This window comes from Carya illinoinensis, chromosome 1, assembly GCF_018687715.1.
Source record: "Carya illinoinensis cultivar Pawnee chromosome 1, C.illinoinensisPawnee_v1, whole genome shotgun sequence".
Taxonomy (NCBI): Eukaryota; Viridiplantae; Streptophyta; class Magnoliopsida; order Fagales; family Juglandaceae; genus Carya; species Carya illinoinensis.
In genome coordinates this window covers 22,056,102-22,079,004 of record NC_056752.1, presented here as the reverse complement: position 1 = coordinate 22,079,004, position 22,903 = coordinate 22,056,102, and the positions used below count along the sequence as shown (strand labels likewise).

The 22,903-nt window shown below is 40.2% G+C and overlaps 1 protein-coding gene and 1 pseudogene across 1 annotated transcript; one reads left to right on the top strand and one right to left on the bottom strand.

Moving 5' to 3' along the window:
• The first annotated feature begins 3,565 nt into the window (after nt 1–3,565).
• LOC122275296 lies at nt 3,566–4,228 on the top strand. The gene has a single exon (XM_043084337.1). It carries the CDS (start codon nt 3,566–3,568, stop codon nt 4,226–4,228), a length of 663 nt encoding a protein of 220 aa, XP_042940271.1.
• Nucleotides 4,229–8,064: 3,836 nt separating this feature from the next.
• LOC122275216 overlaps nt 8,065–22,903 on the bottom strand; it is a 35,082-nt pseudogene continuing 20,243 nt past the window's right edge.

The window sequence follows — 22,903 nt, the reverse complement described above, 5'->3', positions numbered from 1 at the left end:
CTTATAACTAGATCAGCATCTGTTAAGGCCCTCAAGAAACCAAAGATGGAGAAGGAACATGCTATGGAAGCTAGCAAGAATGATATGGTGGTGGCTGGGATCCAGCCCCACCATTTAAGATGAGTTGCTTGAGCTGGAACTGCCGAGGGCTTGGGAACCCTCGGTCAGTTAATAACTTGTGCCACTTGGTGCAAACAAAGTTCCCATCCTTTGTTTTCTTAATGAAAACAAAGAGTAAAAAAGAAAAAATGGAATCAATTAGGCGCTTGATAAAGTATGAGCATAGTTTTGTGGTCAATCCCATAGGGACCAAGGGAGGTCTAGCTTTCTTTTGGAAAGAAGAAGTGGAAGCAGAAGTAATCTCCTCAACAATCTCACACATCTCTCTGGCAATAAAAGATAGGGAAGCAGGAGTCACATGGTTCCTAACGGGTTTCTATGGCAACCCAATTACAGAAAAAAGACATGAGAGTTGGCAATTACTGCAAGCACTGCAACCAGTAGCAGGAGAGGGATGGCTGTGTGTAGGTGACTTCAACGAAATTTTGAGCAATAAGGAGAAGAGGGGAGGCCCTTTGAGACCTCTCAAACAAATGGAGATGTTTAGGGACACAATCACCAAATGTGGCCTTATAGATATGGGTTTTATAGGGAACAAATATACCTGGACCAATGGCAGGCAAGGGGCAGCCTTTACAAAAGAGAGGTTGGATAGGGCTCTTGGAAATGGAGTCTGGTTAGACCTGTACACAGACCCAAGTGTTCACACCCTCCCCTTTCTTACTTCAGATCATAGCCCCATCTTGATCACCATGGAACAGCACCAACACTTTGGAAATAGACACACAAAGCCTTTCAGGTTTGAAGCCTCCTGGACATTGAATCAAGACTGTTTTACAAAGGTGGAAGAAGCATGGAAGTCACCCAGACTGACCAACAACAGTATGAAAAGTATCACAGAAGGTCTGAAAAACTGTCAGCAGAGGCTTACACAATGGAGCAAGAAGACCTTTGGCACATCCAAGAAAGAGACTCAGGCTCAACTAGAACTACTCTCTAAACTACAGGAGGATAATACAGGAAACTTAATTGAGGAAATCAAGCAAGTCCAGAGGGCAGTTGATAACAAGCTAGAGGCTGCAAACATCAAGTGGAAACAAAGGGCAAAGATAAGGTGGCTGAAAGAGGGGGACAGAAACACTAAGTTCTTCCACAAGGCAGCTTCCCAAAGAAGGTCAACAAATAGGATAAAGATTTTGTTAGACAACAATGACAATGTGGTGCACTCGAGAGAAGGTATTAGGGACCTTTTCCAAGGCTATTTCACTAATCTTTTCACCACCTCTAGTCCTAGTCACCAAACAGAATGCCTGGCCTCTTTAGAAGCCCGAGTGACTACCTCCCAAAATGAGTTCCTTACTAGACCTTATTGCATTCAAGAAGTGGAAGAAGCAATGTTCCAAATGAATGGTCTAAGCTCCCCAGGACCAGATGGATTCCCAGCCATTTTCTATCAAAAACACTGGTCAATAGTGGGTCCTCAAGTCTGTGATACAGTTCTGAAAGTGCTCAACTCGAGGGGCAAAATGGAAAGCATCAACAGCACTTTCATTGCACTCATTCCCAAGAAGAAAAAGCCTACTAGAGTGACAGAATTCAGGCCTATTTCCCTCTGTAATGTGCTCTACAAACTCATCTCAAAAATTATTGCAAATAGGCTTAAAAGAATTCTCCCTAACCTCATATCTGAATCTCAATCAGCTTTTGTCCCAAATAGGCTTATATCAGATAACATTATTGTAGCTTTTGAGTCTTTGCATACCATGAAATGTAAAATGACAGGGAAAGAGGGCTATATGGCCTTAAAGTTAGACATGAGCAAAGCATATGATAGAGTGGAGTGGGGATTCCTGAGAGCAGCCTTACTCAAGCTGGGTTTCTGTAACACTTGGGTGGATTTGGTGATGAATTGCATAGAAACAGTCACATACTCCCTGCTTGTCAATGGGGAACCTCAAAAAGCTTTCTCCCCCACTCGAGGAATAAGGCAAGGGGACCCTCTATCCCCTTACCTCTTTATCTTGTGTGCAGAAGTCTTGAGCAATTTGATAAAGAAAGCTGAGGAGAATGAGATCATTCATGGCGTTCCTGTTGCAAGAGGAAAAATGAGGGTATCCCATCTCTTTTTTGCAGATGACAGTCTCATCTTTTGCAAAGCTAATGCCTTGGAGTGGGGAAGAATGATCAGCCTCTTAAGACTCTATGAAAGAGCCTCGGGTCAGCGATTGAATGTGGAGAAAACTTCAATTATTTTTAGTAGAAATACAAGCCTTTCAACCCAGCAATTCATCTTGTCTATAGCAGGAATAAGAACATCTATGCCTTATGAAAGGTACTTGGGATTACCTCCTGTGGTAGGTAGGGACAGATTTAAAACCTTCAAGAATATCTTGGACAATGTCAGGATGAGACTGAACAACCATAGAGTCAAATCACTCTCTCAGGCAGGAAAGGAAATTTTTTTGAAGGCAGTGATTCAAGCCCTCCCAACCTACACAATGAGTGTCTTTAAGCTACCACTTAATCTACTTCAGTCTATAAACAGTGTAATCCACAACTACTGGTGGGGTCAGCAAGAGAAGGAGCAAAGAATACATTGGATCTCATGGAAGAGAATGGGGCAAGCCAAATCTGAAGGTGGTTTGGGTTTCAGGGATCTTGAAGTATTCAACAAAGCCATGCTGTCCAAGAATTGCTGGAGGATACTCCAAGACCCAACATCACTTGCTGCCAGGGTCCTTCAAGCTAAATATTTCCCAAACTCGAGCTTTCAAGTGGCTAAGGTGGGAGCAAAGCCATCCTTTGTATGGAGAAGTCTTCTATCAGCTAGACAGACTATTGAGGCAGGGTCTTTGTGGAGGGTTGGCACAGGAGACAAAGTTAAAATATGGTCAGATAAATGGCTAGTCAAGTCTAAACCAACTATGGTAAGAAGCCCTGTAAAGGTCTTTAATTCTGAAGCCTTAGTAGCTGAACTTATCGACCATTCAACCAAGAGCTGGAAAAGGGACCTGGTGCAAGAAATTTTCGAAGAAGAGGAAGCTTCAGTGATACTCCAAACTCCCATCAGCTCCCTGAATTCAAAGGACAAGCTCATATGGCATGGCACAAAAAATGGCTCTTTCTCAGTGAAGAGTGCATATCACATGGAGAAAGCAAAGGAAATGGAAGGAAGAGGCCAAGCCTCAACCAGTAAATCACTTAAAGAAGTATGGAAAAAGATATGGCAGCTCCATGTCCCTCCCATTGACAAGATGTTTATGTGGAGAGCATGCCAAGAATCCCTCCCTACCCAACTCAACTTATTCAAGAAAAAGATAGTGAAGGTACCCCTATGTCCAATTTGCTCAAGAGAGGAAGAAAGTACTCTACATACCTTGTGGAATTGCGAGGCAGCCAAAGATGTCTGGGGCCAATGCTCGATGAGGCTGCAAAAAAGCTCAAGCTCCCAACTGCCAATGGTGTTATTCTTTGAAACATGATCAAAGTTCTCAATGATTCAGAGATGCAGGAGTTTGTGATGGTAGCTAGACAGTTATGGCTGAGAAGAAATTCCTTTATCTACAAAAACATATTCCTACCTCCAAACTGTCTACTCAGAGAAACCAGTTTGAAACTACAGCTGCTAAAAGAAGAGAAGGACAAGAATCAGATACAAAAGAAGGGCCAACAGACACAGAATTCAGCTGAGGCGTGGCAGAGTCCACCTGCAAACTGGTTTAAAGTCAATTGGGATGGGGCGGTAGACAAAGCAAAATGCTTGATTGGCATAGGTGTAGTTGTAAGGGATGAGAAAGGTCAGATCATAGCTACAATGAGGCACAAGAAGATGCAGCTCCCCGACCCTCTACTAACAGAATCCTATGGGGCTTTAATAGCTGTTCGTTTTGCCAAGGATCTGGGACTGACACAGATCGAATTGGAGGGTGACTCACTCCTGGTAACAAAGGCACTACAGGAAGAAAATGAAGCATGGAGCAGTACTAGCATGTTTATCTGTGAGACTAGAACATGGCTTAAAACTTTTGCAATGTGGCGTGTTTCTCATGTTAGGAGAAACGGTAACAACATAGCCCATTTGTTAGCAAAAGGTTCTCTTAGCATTTCTGATGACTTTAATGTAACAATGGAGGACATTCCTCAGTGTATTTCTCCTTTAGTTCAATGAAATGAAGTAAGAGTTTCTCAAAAAAGATCAATCGGAGGTCTGAGACTTGCTAATATTCTTTGTGCATTCACCCAACGCGTTTTTTCTTATGTCGACGTGGGCGTTTTGTACAATATAATTTATAAAGCGGAATCATGAGAATATAGTACGTAGAGAGTATTTTACGTTTCTATTTTCTTGTGTTTCACCTGTCAAGATATAGAATTTGGAATACTTTGCAATCATTAACATTGGGATCGAGAGAATAGATCGATTTGTTTGTTTGTTTTATGGCTTTGTCTTTGCTTATAATTTTATTAAGGCCTACTTGTTTATACTTCTTGTAATTAAGCTAAAGTTTCTTCTATATATATATATACACACACACAAGAAACGGTCTTGGGTGTATTAGTTTTGGAGTGCACTTAATATAATGATTTAAATAAAAAAAGTAAAAAGAGTTAGTAGTTTATTTATTTGAAAAAAGAAAATCTAAAATTAAAAAAAGGTAAAAAATCAAGATAAAAAAATATATTAATAATAATTATATTAATAATTAATATTATATATAGTCGCGTTGAGTTTGCAAGTGTGGCCTGTAAAAAATTGTAAGGCTAGATAATTAAGAAAACTATTTAATCTACATTTATTTCCTAAAAGAAGGGAATTAAGAGCATATTAAGAACATTTGGATTTCCAAGTTTTATGGGAAATGTTTTTTGTCCTGCATCTGAGTTTCTCCCAACTACCAAGAGTCTGCATCTCGGTTTCATTTTCAGATCAATTAATGGTATATTGAAATTAGTGGTAGCTGGCTAACGTGTACATCATAGAAAAGTCTTTCCTTGTATCGATTTAGTTAGTGGTCCATGATTTTGTTGGTATGACAATATCTGATTTAAAAAAATAATAATAACTCTCTACAAATAAACCATCTGAAAGACAACATTTTATTTTAAACAAAAACTCATATCTCATCCTTCATAGGAGGAGATGTTAATCTATGGACAAAACATTCAAGAGACGATTTTTTTTTTTTTTAAACTAAACAAAAAGATGCAACAAGGAAAGCAAAAAAATATATATGTGAAAATGATGAATCACAGTTTAGATCTAATTTGATAGACTTCAAAATCAACCATAAAAGTCAGATTTGAACAATCTGATCTGGTGATCTATCACTATCTTCCTAATGATCGGCCTATAAATCATTTTGTACTACTTGTGTCTCAAAAGAGGTGCCGGAGAACTGTAGATCTATCTTTTTTAACCTTGAAGAAAATAAAATAAATTAAAAAAAAGGAGAAAGGAAGGGAGAAAAATGAGAAGAGGAGAGAAGAAGAGAGAAGGTAGAGGAAGCTAGAGACCTCCTTCTCCTCCAGCGATTTGGAGGATTTCTGAGATAGAGTTTGAGAGAAATAGTTTCAGCACTAGAGCTTCTAGAGCCCGGGTTTTTGACATGGTAGAAATGAACTTTCAAGCTAAATTTAAAATTTTGAATTTGGATTTATTTCATTTGGCATATCTAGAGTGTGTCTTTCACATCGGCTTGCAAATATAACTTTTCATTTTGTTATCTAGTTGACTTAGTGCCTTAAATTTCAACCAATGAGAAGAGTTATATATAAGAAGCTACTGGCCGAAGATTACTATGAAAAAACATGAATCGGTTGGTTTAATGACTTCATCATTTACTTCAAAATATGCAATAAAATTGATCAATTGCATTTTAGAAAACTATTAGCAACAAAATCAATTGGTTGAATTCCCATGAACCGCCCCACCTTCAAATTCTAACCTGTAATCATTCATATAAAGACTTGTATATAGAAGCAAATGCCTTTGTAAATTGTCCACAAGATTTCTGTTTTGAATTTTGTGAATAAAGGTTTGACAAGTCATACAGAAAACGTGTCGCCATGCTAGCAATTTCTTTGTTGCCAAAAGAGATGAAATCTGTACTGAGTTTGATAATTGACATGTAACTGCCATTTAAGATAACCTTTATTAGTCCCACTATGTGATTATATATTGGTGTATTGAAATTAGTGGTAGCTAGCCAACATATACAGATGCACAGAAAAGTCTTTCCTTGTATTGATTTAGTAGGTATGGGATCGTCTTATTTGAAAGAAAAATAAATGAATTTAAATCTTATTTATTTGTATGTCGGAGGCATGTCTTTACATTATTTGCAAGAGAAATTTAAAATTTACAAACCAGTATGACTAAACACCACTAACATGGTAGGATTTTTTTTTTTTTTTTTTTAATGAGAAATTCTATTCATCAAACAAAATTTATATCCATGATCGAATATATCTAGGAAAATTTTCAAATCAAAAGTTAACTATTGCATTTGGAGCTCCATCAGTACATAAATTATTTTGTAACTGATATAGTTTTAACTATTGATGTAGCTCTCTACAGACAAACCGTCTAAGAGATAGTACTCTACCTAAAATAGAGACTCATTCCCCACCTTCTATAAGAGGAGAGGACTTAACCTCTACTAGCCTCTATGGCCAAAACATCCAACCATCTTTTCTTTTCTTTTTTTAACTAAACAAAAGGAAACAACAATGAAGTTGAAAAATAGATGTCAAAATGATGAATTACAATTTATATCTACTCCGATAAATTTCGAAATTAAACATAAAAGTCAGATCTGAATGATTTGATTTTGTGATCCGCCACTATCTTCCCAATGATCGACTTAGGAAGCATCTTGTACTACTCGTACATCTTAAGAAGTGCTGGAGAATTGTAGATCCGTCTTTTCAGCCTTTAAGGAAATAAAATGAATTAGGAAAAGAAGATAAATGTGGGAAGGAGAGGGAGTATGAGAAGGAGAAGAGGAGGGAAGGAGGGAAGGAGAGGGGGAAATGAAAACAAAGAAGGGATGGAGAGGAGGAAGGAGAAAGGAGAATGTGGAGAAAGCCGAGGCCTCCTCCTCTTCCCTCGGTGATTTGGAGGATTTTTGAGAGAGTTTAAGAGGGAGAGTGTCGACACTAGGGCTTCTGGAGCCAGGGTTTTTGACATTGTAGGAATTGATTTTCAAACTAAATTTAAAATTCTGACTTTGAATTTTTTTTATTCGACATATCTAGAGTATCTTCCACATTGGCTTATAACTTTTCATTTTGTTATCTAGTTGATTCAGTGCCTTAAACTTCAACTAATGAGAAGAGTTATATATAAGAAGCTACTGGCTGGAGATTACCATGAAAATACATGAATCGGTTGGTTTAATGACTTCATCACTTATCGTAAAATATGCAATAAAATTGATCAATTGCATTTTAGAAAATTATTGGTAACAAAATCAATTGGTTGAATTCTCTTGAACCGCCGCACCTTCAAATTTTAACATGTAATCATTCATATAAAGACTTATATATAGAAGCAAATGCCTTCGTAAACTGTCCACATGATTTTTGTTTTGATTTTTATGATAAAGGTTTGACAAGTCATACAGAAAACGTGCCACCTTGGTAGCAATTTCTTTGCTGCCAAAAGAACGGCAATCTATACTAGGTTTGAAAATTGACATGTAACTGCCATTTAAGATAACATTTATTAGTCCCACTATGTGATGTCTTCAAAGGACAGGGAAAAAAATCATTAATGCTTTGCTTGAATTTTCTGATATTCAGAAATGAGAAAACTAGATATGAAAAGAATCCCATGTGACATGGCTTAAGGGTAACTCTCATTCAATTTCCACCATGTTTGTCCCTCATTTAACTTCATATCAGAAGTAGCTCGTACTTACTCTTCTATAGATTCACTTCATAGACAGCTCTTTCTGCTTTCTTAAATAAAACAAATTTACTCCAAGAATTCCAAGATTTGGAAAAAACAAAGGAAAATGGAAATAACTCTCCTCAATTCGGAACAATCTCACATGGAATGTATATACAATCTCGGAGCATAAATCACTAATAGTCATGGTCATCCGTCCGACGACAACCCCCAAAGTCATCTCTATAGTTAAAACTTGACCGCTGGACTAACTGCATCAATGACTGCACCACCTCCTACATGGGTGGCCGAAATTCGGGCTCCAACTAACAGAAATGTGAAGTAGAAAACGTTAAAACACTTGCAAGATAAAAAAAACAGTCGTGAAACAAGAGGTAACACCTCAACATAGGTTGTTAAATGCCCATCAAGCATTACTCTTAATCATTTCTAATGTTCTCAATACAAAGAAAAGTTTAAAGAAAGTTGAAATGACACTTAGATATCTAACCCTCGTGCTGTCGTGCAGGTTTCCTAATAAATAAGATTGCTAGACTACGTACGATGCAAAGTCAAAATTAGCCCAAAGCCCAGCCAGACTAGGCCCTGCAGGATGTGTACAAACACCCTGGTAGAGACGTTTGCCATCTTTTTGCGTGCTCAATGTGGGCTTTCCTTTCTATCTTTGTGTGCAAATTCTACTTCGTTGAGATGTGAAAATAGTTTTTTTATATGCCTACTATATTTTCCTGATGAACTTGTTTTTAGAGACAATGAGAAGAGCACGGTTCTCACCTGAACACAGAGGTCAATAATATCAGCAAATCTGGGGAGTGACTTGGGAGGGTACAGTCCACGCAGGGCTGGGTCAACCATTTTTCCCAATGCATCAGTGTCGTGAAGCTGTGGGGTGGCCCATCGTACAAGGCATTGCTCGGGTTTTGGTTTTGAACTCGAAACATGAAAGGAATCACTCTAATTCAGATATGAGGACTGGATACATGAGCTTAGTGAATGAAGTATTTGAGTCAACAATGTCACACACCTGTCCAAAGGCATCCGCCCTGTCAATAATTCCAACATGACCACCCCAAAACTGTAAACATCACTTTTCACCGTGTAGGCCGAAGGTTTTGTGCACTCTGGAGCATTATATCCTACCCCAAGGTTTTGGCTAGTACGCTAAAAAGAAAAGTTAACTGCTTGGTGAATTAAATAAGTATGTATTCCTTTGCTCTTAAGTCTTCTATGAAGCCCTGATCACCCTGCAAAGTGCAAACATTCTGCAAGCATAACTACCAGGTACAGTGCGTATTCCTCATTGATACTGAATGAGCGCATGATATTAGATTTGTAGAAGTATGAATATGAGAGAGGAGCTGCTGTTTCCAGTCTATGATCACTTGAGAACTCATATTCAAGAAACGTCGACCAATCTAAGTGGAGACACCTGTCATGCTTGTAAACTATCTTCATACCTCAACAGGTATGAGACTTTGTGTCATCAACATGCACTGCATCATAATAGTGTACTAGATCTGGCTAAACAGATCAGATTCGAATCCTGAGCCAATTTTTTTGTTTGCTTAGCTTTTTATCCCACAATACAAACCAACTTTAGGGATAATCATTAGATTTTGCTACTTAGAATTTAAACCAAATATCCAAGCCATTGTTATGGTAAGAAAACCTAAAATATTTCAAAAAACACTGACCTGATGAAAGGTTGCCAAACCACAGATGACTTAATGTTCTTATGAACAGATGATGGAGAACAGACCTCATGGAGGTACCTGAACACAGGAATGATGTTTGAAGCATTAATTGAAATAATTAGACATAGATATGTTAAAATGAAAAACTATTTTTGACTTTGAAATCAAGAACGTAACTTAACAACTGCATAACCAACAGGAAATTGCTGTGATCAATCATCATATTCACTTCATGATATGTGTGCGCGCGCGCGCGCGATGCAAGCCATTTGGACTTATTATACTGACAAAAAGGCTCATATTAAAAGAAAATAAAATAAACTATATACATGATAATTATAAAGCAAGTTGGAATCAAGAACGTAACTTAACAACTGCATAACCAACAGGAAATTGCTGTGATCAATCATCATATTCACTTCATGATATGTGTGTGCGCGCGCGCGATGCAAGCCATTTGGACATATTATACTGACAAAAAGGCTCATATTAAAAGAAAATAAAATAAACTATATACATGATAATTATAAAGCAAGTTGGATGAATCCATATTATGACACAATTAACTAAACCCATGTTTAGATCAGTTTGGCAAGCATATAATACCGTGTTGGTAAAATATCAAGGAATTGAAGCTAAAGCATATCATGCTGTTAACGTATGTAAGTAGTTAAACTTAGGTAGATATGTTTTTTTAAGCCAATTAACCAGGTATAATCCAATGTACCCTCAGAAGTTCCCGTGTTCACTCAGGTCAACTGAGGTTTCTTTTTAAACTTATCACATTGGCTTCATTTTGGGGTTTGAAGTTTGAGTTGGGTCATTACATAGAGTTTGGTGCCCTTATAAACCTAGACCAGCTAGTGTAGATTCAGCACTATGCAAAATGAAGCAAACCTGAAGAAACAACAATTACATACTGGGATGAATCTAAATTCTAATCAGAAGGCTAAATGGAATGAGGCTACCAACTAGTCATACTGTAATGTATTGTTGGTGACTGAAAAAGGAAAAAGAACGACATGGCGATTGGTATGAATCATCCAAGAAACAGAAAATTTATCTAAAGTAACCATCCGTGCAGTTGTGATTACATGAAATATACACAATAGATACAGCGATTTTACAGGTACTAATTGTTATATCTTTTTTTTTTTTTATAGGCAGGTACTAATTGTTATATCTGCTCTTTTTGACCTTAAAAAAAAAAAAAAAAAAGGCATCCAAAAGGTAATGTATTTGTTAACTCACTCAAAAGCCAGTTAGCATCCATCGAAAAAAAAAAAGCCAGTTAGCAGCATCCCACTTTCTTTGGTGCTTTCTTCTTTTCCTTGTTTGAGTCAATCAAAGAAATTTGACACTAAAAAATATTAGACAAGCATATTATCATTAAGATGCTAAATGAGTCAATTAAAAGTCCCAAAGACTTAGTCTACCATGGGGTAAGTTTCCTATAAGTATTTTATAAGGTCACTGCTATTCTGGACATGCAAGATTTCGTGGTCTCAAATGTGTTAATATTGGAGTCTAAAAGTATTGACTCTTTCATCAATATATATACAGGGTAAAAGAGCACACCATTGGAATCCCACGAGTGAGGTCTCCCATGGTTAAACTAATCTGAACAGTCAGAACCACCATAACCATTTGTCTCCATCATAGAAGATGATATAAACATGTGTGTCTAGAATTCCCTTCAAAAACTATATGCAAATAAACAAATTTTCCTGTCTCTGAGTTATATATCCTCATTTAATTTTGATTATTAGATAAATGAAACTTTGATGCATTCTTAAATTATTTTAATTCTTTCAGTTATCCCTTTTCCCTTTCCTTATCTACTAACAACACAGCATATTCTTTCAATGTATGAACCCTGACGCAGTGACACAACAAGCTGACCAAAAAGCCCCTTCACCTCATTCGTTTTCTTTCATCCCCCATGAAAACAATAAGGCCTCATTCTTTCTAGTTAAAAGAAAAAATAGGGGCAGACTGTCCATTTAAAATGGCAAAGGCCTCCTCTAAGTGCGAAGAATGCATGTTAGGTAACAAATTAAGGCAGCTGGTTAAGGAAAGCTCAAGTTATAAAATCACTTAGGTATTAACTAATTATTTAAGTAGTAATGAGGTGTCAATATCAAGTTGCATCAGCTGTAAATGCAGACTAGGATACCAACTTTTAACTATAATAACCAAGTATCTACAGCACCATATACTTTGTTGCTATCGTAATTCCCATGAGAGAAAATCTTGAGAAGAGGGCACTTGATGTAGAATATATGAAAGATCACTTTTAAAGGGCCTCTTTGCCTTCTTGAGTGAGCCTCTGGGGTCTCTTGAAACCCATGATTTGGTAATGGGAGAATATTACAATAGCAATAAGTGGAGATTCCCTCATAGAAACCCTGATTTTTTTTTTTTTGGGGGGGGGGGGGGGTGAAGTCTTTCGGTATATTATTTGAAGTCCTACGTGGCTTAGGAACAAACTCATCCTTAAAAGGGAGAAATGGGTGTTTCTATAATTTCCTCATGGTCGATTCCAAGAAAAGTGTATAAGTTGGAAAGCCATAAATGAAAAAGTGGCAAAGTAATAACAAGGCAGAAAATACCTGATCAAGAAGCCGGCATGTCTCAAAATTACCAGTAGCGAGCTGTAAATTGTTACACAGCTGCCGGCGTGGACCTTGGAAGAAGGAGTAGGAGCGGTGGCCGATGGAGATGAAGAAAAGGGGTCCTAGGCGATATCGGCTGGGTTTGAAATGAAGATCTGAAATGGTCTGAACGGAAGCTTGGGTCAACACTTAGGGAGACGTTTCCAGGGTCAAAGCTGGGCTGGACCCTCTGTTGGGTCAATTAGAGTCTAGTGGTCACGGGCTAATTAGTGGGCTCGAGTATGTTATGTTGTCATCTTTTATTTCTACTGCCTTTATTTAGTCTTTTGGGTTAAGTCCAGTTGAGTAGTCGGCCCATGGCCCATTTCCTTTTCCAGAATGTAAAGATGGGGACCTTATATCAGGCACCGTCTATACTGTAGGTTTTCATCTGAAAATTAATACCAAAAACCCTACTTTCCTTTACCCTTTCTTCTCTCTTTTCCCTATCTATATTTTGGAGGAGCTCCCCTCGAAGTGAGCGATTTTCCTGTGCATTTATCATTTATTGTTCGGGTGTGTTACAAGTGGTATCTAGAGACTATCCTGTGCATCTTATTGAAACAAATGGCAGAAGGAACTAGACAAAACCAGCTACAAGAAGGGTTCAATGCCCTGAAAAAATCTACTGATTCTCAATATCAGGACCTAAAAAAATCCTCTGAATCCTAGCGTTTACAATTTGACTGAAATGGGAGCTATGAAGACACAAATGGAGGCAATGGTGCTGCAGCTTGCTGTCATAACTGGTGAGTTACAGAAAAGGAGCTCTCATGGCAGTCCCCATGGATCATTTTCAGATGCTCATATGCAAAGCAATCCCGAGAATCATCAACACAACCAGCAACCACTGCCCACGGGGGAGGTTCATACTAGGACAGTGAGCCTAGACTTTCCGGTATTCAATGGGGAGGATCCTGCAGGCTGGATTTACAAGGTAAATCAATTTTTCTTATTTCATTATACACTTCCACAACACAGGATAAAACTTGCATCATTTCGCATGGAAGGAAAAGCATTAATATGGTTTCAAGGGATGGAAGAGACCAGGCAGATTTCTAGTTGGGAAGCATTTATTAACTCTTTATTAATGAGATTTGGACCCAATGCTTATGATGACCCCATGGAGTCCCTCACTAACTTAAGGCAAACTCACTCTGTTGAAGAGTACAAGGCTCGGTTTGAAACATTGGCCAATAGACTGAGGGGCCTATCAGACTCTTACAAACTGAGTTGCTTCCTAAGTGGCCTCAAGGATGACATAAGAATCACTGTGAGGATGTTCAACCCAATGGACCTATCTTCTGCTTACAGCCTAGCTAAACTCCAAGAAGAAAACTTAAACTTAACCAAAAAAGGACCCAGAGCCTTTTCAAACCCCCCATCCTACTCACCTGACCACGGTATCCTCAAAAATCCCTTCCACCACACAACAGATAACCACAAAACCAACCACAAACCCAACTTGCAAATCCAAAAAATCAGTCAAAGCCAAATGAAAGAAAGGAGGGAGAAGGGACTATGCTATCATTGTGAGGCAAAATGGAGCCCCGGGCATAAATGCACAAATCCAAAGCTATACCTATTGGAAGATGTCTTGCTAGAACAAATTGTGGAAGAGGTAGTTGAGGAGAAACAACCTGACCAGAAGGAAGAAACGACTCCCATGGAGTTATGCTCAACCCAAGTGCAACCAGAAATTTCACTCCATGCAATAATCGGCTCCCATAACCCACGGACCATGCGGGTAAAAGGATAGATTCAGAACAGCTGCGTGACGATCTTGATTGATACGGGATCAACACACAACTTCTTGGACCTGGCCATTGTTCATCGAGCAAGATAACCTGTGGATAAAAAAGAAACAGTCAAGGTTAGAGTTGCAAATGGAGAGATTATTCCTAGTGAGGGCAAATGCAGTGATGTGAAGGTTTTAATTCAAGGAACTACCTTTAGTGTGGAAGTACAGGTGTTGGTTTTAGCCGGGTGTGACATGGTACTTGGAATTAAATGGCTTAGGGAGTTGGGATCAATATTGTGGGACTTTGAGAAACTGTTGATGTAGTTTTTATATGGGGGAAGTGAAGTAAAGTTGCAGGGCTTGGCAGCTGTACAATTGATAGAAAAAGGGGCTCTAAACAGATCCAATAAGTTAGAGTCTAAAGGGGTAATTTTGCAGTTAATGGAGAGCCCAGAAAACCAGGTGCAGCAAGCTGAAAGTGTGGTACCAGCACCAATTCTGGCCCTTATGGACCAGTATAAAGAAGTTTTTTCTAAACCACAGGGGCTACCCCTTCGGAGAACCCATGACCACTCCATCAAGTTAATGCCTAATACCCAACACATTTCCATAAGACCCTACCGCTACCCTTACTACCAAAAAGATGAGATTGAAAAAATAGTGAAGGATTTACTGGTTTCTGGGGTCATACAACCAAGCCAAAGCCCATACTCATCACCGGTGTTGTTGGTTCGTAAGGCAGATGGCACATGGCGATTATGTGTAGATTACAGGGGGTTGAACAGCGTTACCATTAAGGATAAATTTCCCATCCCTGTGGTGGAGGAGCTGATGGATGAGTTGCAAGGGTTGGTTATTTTCTCCAAACTGGATTTAAGGTCCGGATACCATCAAATTCGGGTAAAGCCCAATGACGTGCCCAAAACAGCCTTTAGGACTCATGAGGGACACTATGAGTTTTTAGTAATGCCATTTGGCCTTACTAATGCCCCATCTACCTTCCAAAGTTTGATGAACAAGGTATTTCGTCCCTCCTTAAGGAAATTTATTCTTGTTTTCTTTGACGATATTCTTGTGTACAGCAAAATAGAAGGGGAACATCTTGAGCACCTCCAAGTGGCATTGGAGACCCTTAGACAGCACCAACTTTATGCAAAACAGTCTAAGTGCTCACTGTGGAGCAAGGAGGTGGCCTATCTCGGTCACTTGATTTCCGCTCAAGGAGTGAGAGCTGACCGCAAGAAGCTTAAGGCCATGGTGGAGTGGCCCCTACCTCGATCCATAAAAGCCTTGTGTGGATTTTTGAAGTTAACGGGATACTATCGCAAGTTCATTAAGGGTTATGGTGGAATTGCTTCCCCACTGATGAGGATGCTCAAAAAGGAGGGATTTCAATGGAGTGAAGAAGCTAAGGTGGCCTTTCTCAAGCTGAAGGAGGCTGTAACTCAGCCACCTGTCTTGGCACTACCAGATTTCAGCACCCCCTTCACCATTGAATGTGATGCATCCGGGATAGCAGTAGGGGCTGTCCTTATGCAACAAGGCATACCCATTGCCTTTTACAGCCAAGCTTTGAAAGGTCGGGCACTTGGGATGTCAATGTATGAAAAAGAATTGTTTGCCCTCGTCTCGGCTGTCCTCAAGTGGAGACCCTACCTCTTGGGGCAAACTTTTGTGGTCCGGACTGATCAACAAAGTCTGAAACATTTATTGGACTAGAAAATAGGCACACCCATGCAACAAAGATGGATCACCAAGCTACTGGGTTATGACTTTATAGTAGAATACAAGAGAGGTTCAGAAAATCGGGTAGCGGATGCCTTATCAAGGAAAGGGAAAGAACAAGAGGGGACCCTAATGCTGATTTCCTTCCCCACGGTGGATTGGATGGAGGATCTTAAGACAGCCTATGACTCGGACACACAGCTCAAGGATCTCATACAGCGATACACAGAAGGTAAATTGGGGTCAAAATACACCATGAGGGAAGGGCTACTCCTTTACAAAAATCGGTTGTACATCCCTAATGATCAAGGGTTCAAGAGCAAGCTCATGGAACTAACACATAGCAGCCCCTGAAGGGGGCATTCAGGATATGACAAAACCATCCATCGGTTGAGGAGGGACTTTTATTGGCACGGGTTAAAAACAGATCTCAAGAAATTCATAAGGGCTTGCGATACGTGTCAAAGAGTCAAGGTGGATAACACACTGCCTAGTGGCTTACTGCAGCCCCTTCCCATACCCACCCAACCTTGGACCCACATAACCATGGATTTCATTGATGGGTTGCCCAACTCCCACGGATTTGATTGCCTCTGGGTTGTGGTGGATCGCTTGACGAAATCTAGTCACTTTGTACCCCTAAAGCACCCCTACACAGCTAAGGTGGTGGCTGATCTGTTTCTAAAGAACATACTCAGGTTGCATGGCTTACCTCTGTCTATCACCTCAGACAGAGATAGCACCTTCACCAGTCAGTTTTGGCAGGAGCTCTTCTCCCTACAGGGAGTTCAGATGGCCCTAAGCATCGCTTACCACCCCCAGACCGATGGTCAAACGGAGGCCATCAATAAAACGGTCGAAAACTACTTGCGTTGCTTCGCTGGTGACAGGCCCAAAGACTGGGCCACATGGATTCCCTTGGCTGAGTGGTGGTATAATTCCACTCAGCACCACTCTACAAAAATCACTCCCTTTGAAGCCTTATACGGCTTCCCCCCACCCAGGTGGCTGGACTACACACCGGGAACAGCTAGAATGGACACGGTGGACTCTACACTACGCAACAGAGACCAGATATCCAAGCTTCTTCAACATAATTTACACAGAGCCCAGCAGAGAATGAAAAAATAATCTGACTCGAAAAGAAAAGAGCAAGAGTTCACAGTGGGGGAATGGGTATACCTGCATCTTCAACCATATCAGCAGACCTCCGTAACCCAGCGCCGCCACCTCAAGCTATCTCCCCGATTTTTTGGCCCATTCAAAGTAATCCAGAGGGTCGGAGCCACTGCGTATAAGCTGGATCTACCCACAAGCTCACGGATCCATGCCACCTTCCACGTGTCCCAGCTCAAACGAAAACTAGGAACCCGAGTGACTGCCATACTGACCCTGCCTCCCGTGGACCACCAAGGGATCTTGATTCTGGAACCCATCAAAGTACTCGACCAGAGAATGAAGAAAGTGGGGAACCGGGCTAAGGCCGAACTGCTTGTGCAGTGGCAGGGGCAAGCTCTCGAGGACGCAACGTGGGAGATGTACTCCCAGCTCAAGGATCGGTTCCCCTACCTTGAGGACAAGGTGTTTTAAACGGGGAGGATTTGTTACACAGTTGCTGGCGTGGACCTTGGAAGAAGCAGTAGGAGCGGCGGCCGATGGAGATGAAGAAAAGGGGTCCTAGGCAATATCGGCTGGGTCTGAAATGAAGATCTGAAATGGTCTGAATGGAAGCTTCGGTCAACACTTAGGGAGATGTTTCCAGGGCCAAAGCCGGGCTGGGCCCTCTGTTGGGTCAATTAGAGTCTAGTGGTCACGTGCTAATTAGTGGGCCTGAGTATGTTATGTTGTCATCTTTTATTTCTACTACCTTTATTTAGTCTTTTGGGTTAAGTCCAGTTGAGTAGTTAGCCCATGGCCCATTTCCTTTTCCAGAATGTAAAGATGGGGACCTTATATCAGGCGCCGTCTATACTGTAGGTTTTCATCTGAAAAGTAATACCAAAAACCCTACTTTCCTTTACCCTTTCTTCTCTCTTTTCCCTATCTATATTATGGAGGAGCTCCCCTCGAAGTGAGCGATTTTCCTGTGCATTTATCATTTACTGTTCGGGTGTGTTACATAAATATGCCAAAGAGTAAGAGATAGCTCGAATGGAGGTGCTTCGTTTTGAATTTAGACGGTTTGCAAACTCATTGTCATCATAAGATTGCTTAAAATCGGAAGGTGCACGCTTAGGACAGCTTGATGGAGAATTCTGCAAGGACCTTATATCGATTGAAGCAGATGAATCCAATGATCTGCTATTATCTATACAGTCGAAGTGGTGAAGTCCGCATTTCCCAAAGCCATTATGAGAAGGGAAAAAAATACAGAAACCATCTTTAAAAAAATGTGTCAACACTTATAGAAAGGTCAGACATCAAATGGCCACAAAAGCCCTAGTTTTAACCAAATAACCAAAGATCAGAAACTAATCTCTCCATGGCTCTAGAGCAGAGGCCAAAACACAACATCAGGTAGAGAGGAAATATGCAAGCCTCAAATACATGTCTTTCTATTCAAAAGTCCATTTGCGATTCACATTTGCAAAATGTCACAGCCCATAGACAAAGGAGACAGTAAGCAGCAAGTTCATTTATTTATTATCACTCAATTACAAGTTATCTCTATGATGATTAGCATAAAACCTAAGCGGGTAATATTAGTTTCTGTACCAAGGAAGGTTCAATATCATGCTACCAATGTTGAAAATCTCTTTTACTGCACTGTATTTCTACTGTGCACAATTCCGAGTTTGTGAACGACACTCATTGTTTCTGTAACAGCTCTTGTCGATTGCGACAGGAAGATCCAGTGTCACCTTTGCTCTTTCTCATAGTCATGGAGATGCTTATCAAAATTGTATCAGCATCTGTTGATGGGAATATTTCAGGTTTATCTAGGCGGGCTAGGAATGCAGGGTAGTCCTATCTTCTATCATCTTTTGTACAAAGATATTACTTAGCTTGCACCTTTTGCACTTTTTAATAAGTTTTTATTTCATAGATTTATTATTATTATTATTATTATTATTATTATTATTATTATTATTTCATGAAAGAAAAGAAAAGAAAAGAAATAAGTTTAATAAGGCAACTATGCTGAAAATACCTAAAAGAACAAAAATGCAAGATAAAGAAAACCACCTTTGAAGTCTTTGCGTATTCCTGTATGAAAGTCCTGGGATAATTCCCGAGATGCAAGGGGGGTAAAGGATCTACGCTGGCTAATCCTCTCTTCATCAAGGAAATGAGAAGGAGGAGCAGACTTTCTTCTTGAAAATTGAGCAATTAGAATCCCGATTGCTGCCAGTACGCCCAAAGCTATTCCAGCTATTGCCACTCCACTCTTGACAGATTTCCCATCATCATTTTTTGTTGGGTGTTGATTAGCATGATGTTTTGCACCAGGGGGAGGAGGAGGAGCAGGCCCGGAGGACCGGGAATTGCCTCCAGTTCTTTATCATAGATAATCGCAAAGTCAAAAAGAAAATTTTAATTGTTGCATCCCTAAATAACAATAATTTGAACAGAATACTCACCCTGAGTCTATATCCTTGAGTTCCTCAGGAATCCAGCCAGTAAACTGGTTGTTTTCAACATTCCTGCCAACATCATGATAAACTAAGCATGTCAATTTCACTAACTTCAGTAGTATTTATGAAACTTTAAAAACAACTAGGTTGGATCATATTTGACAAATTGGAAGATGCACTTATGGAAGTGGTAAGCACTGTGTTAAATTAAAAAAAAAAGAAAACTGCACATCATTCATCTCATTGTAGAATTCTCCAATTAGTATTAACCCTTTGTCAAATATATCATGGGCAAATCTACTGAAGATGTATAAAGACCATTGCACATATAACTTATTTTTAATCACTGGGCTAACAAGGCATTCTTCAATAACACAAATCAATGTTTGACAAGGAAACACTAAACTGGGAGCTAATTTGTAGAAAGAACAACAAAAATAAAATTAGCCAAACCGAGCAAGCCTATGACATCATATAATTCTAGGGAGCAAAGGAATCAGAACTGATAAATTGGTCCTCTAAACTGATAAACTGAGTATTAATTCTAGTACAAATTTTCATGGAAACCTTACATTGTAAAGTAATAAAAATGAACTGGGCGTCCACTTACAAATCCTTGAGGGAAAGATGTGATATCCGCTCCTTCTTTCTTCTTCTTCTTTATAAGTTTTGATCTACGTGTTGAACTTCAGTCTATGTGTTGACCCTCGTTATACGTGCTGAGTTTCGATGTATGTGCTGAACCTTATCCTAAGCGTTGTACCTTGGTGGCGTGTTTCAAAAGTTATCCAGTGGATTTTATAGTAAGATAGATATTTTAATGCTTACGGATATTTTAAATATTATGAAAATATCTATTGAAGATATTTTCAGTATTATTAGACAAGCTTGTTTTTAATGTATCACAATTATAATATTTAATGAGCTCTGAAAATATTATAATTGTGGATAATTACTTATATTAAATATTTTAATTGTTTTAAAATATTAGGAGGTTTAACTTTATGTTGAAAACTCTTATTTAATTTAAATGGTTTTATTCTCTTTGAGTAATTAATGATACTTTATCATTTTAAATAATGATGAAGAAATATTATTTTATAAACTTTAGTTTATAAAATAATATTATATCTTAATTCCTCTCAGTGTTTTATCTAATTGTTTTATTTTAAATTAAACACTTACGCGTTTTCAAATCAGTATTTAAACTCATCGTTAGATCATTTTAAGGATCCCGAAGCATAGGACTGAGATTAAATACCCAGGTTCTTCTCTTTTCTTCCTCACTTTTTCTCTTTTCCTTTTCCTCTTCTCTCTTCTCTCTTTCTTCTCCATGCCCGACGTGCATTACGTCTTCTACACGGTGCAGGTTGCACCTCTAGCCTAGCCACCTCCGACCACCGATGGTCTCACCTCCGGCCACCGATCACTTCCCACATGCCGGCCAATACTTCCTCCCGTCGACCAAGCCATATGCTCTCTCTTTCTTCTCCCATGACTCCACCAGCCGAATGGGTGAGAATACATTCTCCACCTCCACACCGTCGTACACTGCAGCTATGGTCTCACCTCTAGTCAGTAAATGACCACCACTCTCCGGCCATCATTCCCTCTCACCGGCGAGCCCCCATGTGCCCTCCTCCCTCCATGGCACCACCCTCAAAATGGGTTTTACACCCATTTTCTCCTCCTTGAGCCACCATACACGGCTGAAACAGCCACCAAGTACCACCAATGGATTCACCACATCATGGGTTTCCTCCCCATGTCTTTCTTCTCCTCTAACTCTCTCTTTTTCTCTGATGGGTCTCCATAGCCTTAGTTTTGGTTGCACCACTGTGTGCCGCCATGCACGGCTACCCATGGTGTTTTACCACCACCACTTTGTTCCTCTCATCACCACGACCTCCCCCAAGAAATTTCATAGTCAACTGTACATAGCCCTCATTCTCCCTCACTCTTCAAGGCCGAAACTAGCTTCAAGTGGCCGATCCACCGCCGTGAGCCACCGTATGGCCACCACCTCGCCACCACAGCTCCACCACATCTTGCTCTACCCTAGCTTCCCATGAAGTTATATGGTCTTCCACCACCTCAAGCAAATTCCTAGCATTTCAGATTTACTATTCACAGCATGATGCCGCCGTGCTCCACCACCTTTGACCACCACGAGGCCATCATGAGCCTTTCCAAGGCCATGCCTAGCTATTCTCAGCCCAAACCGCCCCTTTATGTGGTGGACAGCCACCGTACGCAGTGTTACTGCCACGTACGCTCCTCCGACGCTTGATCGTGACGAGCAGTGAGCAACACATAGGTTATCCCGTCGATGGTATAACCCTCTATCTTTAGTTATTTATGTTTATATTAGTTGATTGGTTGGACTGTAGATTGGGTAATTAGTATTTGTGGAGTTCGCTGCTTAGTTGTGAAGTGAAGTGTGGTTGTGAAGTATTGGGCTTGATTGTGTAGTATTGTGGACTGTGCTGTGAAGCGGGCGTGAGATGGATGCCATAGTGGTGATATGGCATGAAGTGTGAAGAGAGTACGCATGGAACGTACTTTGTGTAGTGCAACGATGCGTTGTGTGACGTGCGCTATAATGATGTGTGGCATAGAATGTAAGGGAGTGCACGTGGAGTGCACTCTATGTTGTATGGCGATGCACTGTGTAGTGTGCATCGTGTTAATAGGAGTTGTAGTGAAAGGAGTACGCGTGCCACGTACTCCATGTCACGTAGCGATGTATCGTGAGACATGCATCGTAGTGATGTGTGTCGTAGGGTGCATGGAAGATAGTTCACGTGAGTCTACTCTGTACTATGTCATGATACATCGGATGGTGTGTCACGAAGGGTTGAATGGCGTAGCGGAGAAGCGTGGGGTGTATGGTGTAGCGTCGGTCCTGAAGCAATGGTGATGTGGTTGTAGTCCAAGGTAACAGATGTTGCCTTGAGGCTGACTTATGGCTGAAGGTATATGTGAAGCGGTGAAAAAGGTATCAGAGAGTGCAACGAAAGCATGATGGACATCGTGCTGTTATTAGGGAATATTTCACAAGCTGCATAGTGTGACAGAGGTACATTTCTGGATGCAATCCTCTTGTCAAGTGGCGGGAACTGTGTAATAGTGTCCCGAAGCAGTGGTGATATGGGCTGTAGTCTAGGGTGACGGGTGTCACCTTGTGATTGACTATGGCTAAGAGTATAAGAAAGTGGTAGAAAAGTATCAGAGTGTGCAGCGGAAGCATGATGGGTATCGTGACGTGACTCGGGATTAGTCTCAAACTTCGTGACGTGACAGATGTGCATTTATGGATGCAATCCTCTCCTATCAAGTGTTGGGATGAACTTGTAAAGGGCCGGGAAGTAGGAAGAGTCCTATCGACCGGGTCTGAACAAGTTGGTATTGAAGTCTGGAGTTTGTTTATACAAGCGAGCATTTATTGGAACTATAAGTTACTCTTAGGTGATAAAAGGGGATGGGATACAGGTGTCTCTAGCGAGACACGTGTACCAGACAGGTTTACCATATGTAATGGG

Coding starts and splice junctions, on each gene's coding strand:
- LOC122275296 (XM_043084337.1), top strand. CDS start 3,566: ATGCAGGAGTTTGTGATGGTAGCTAGACAGTTATGGCTGAGAAGAAAT.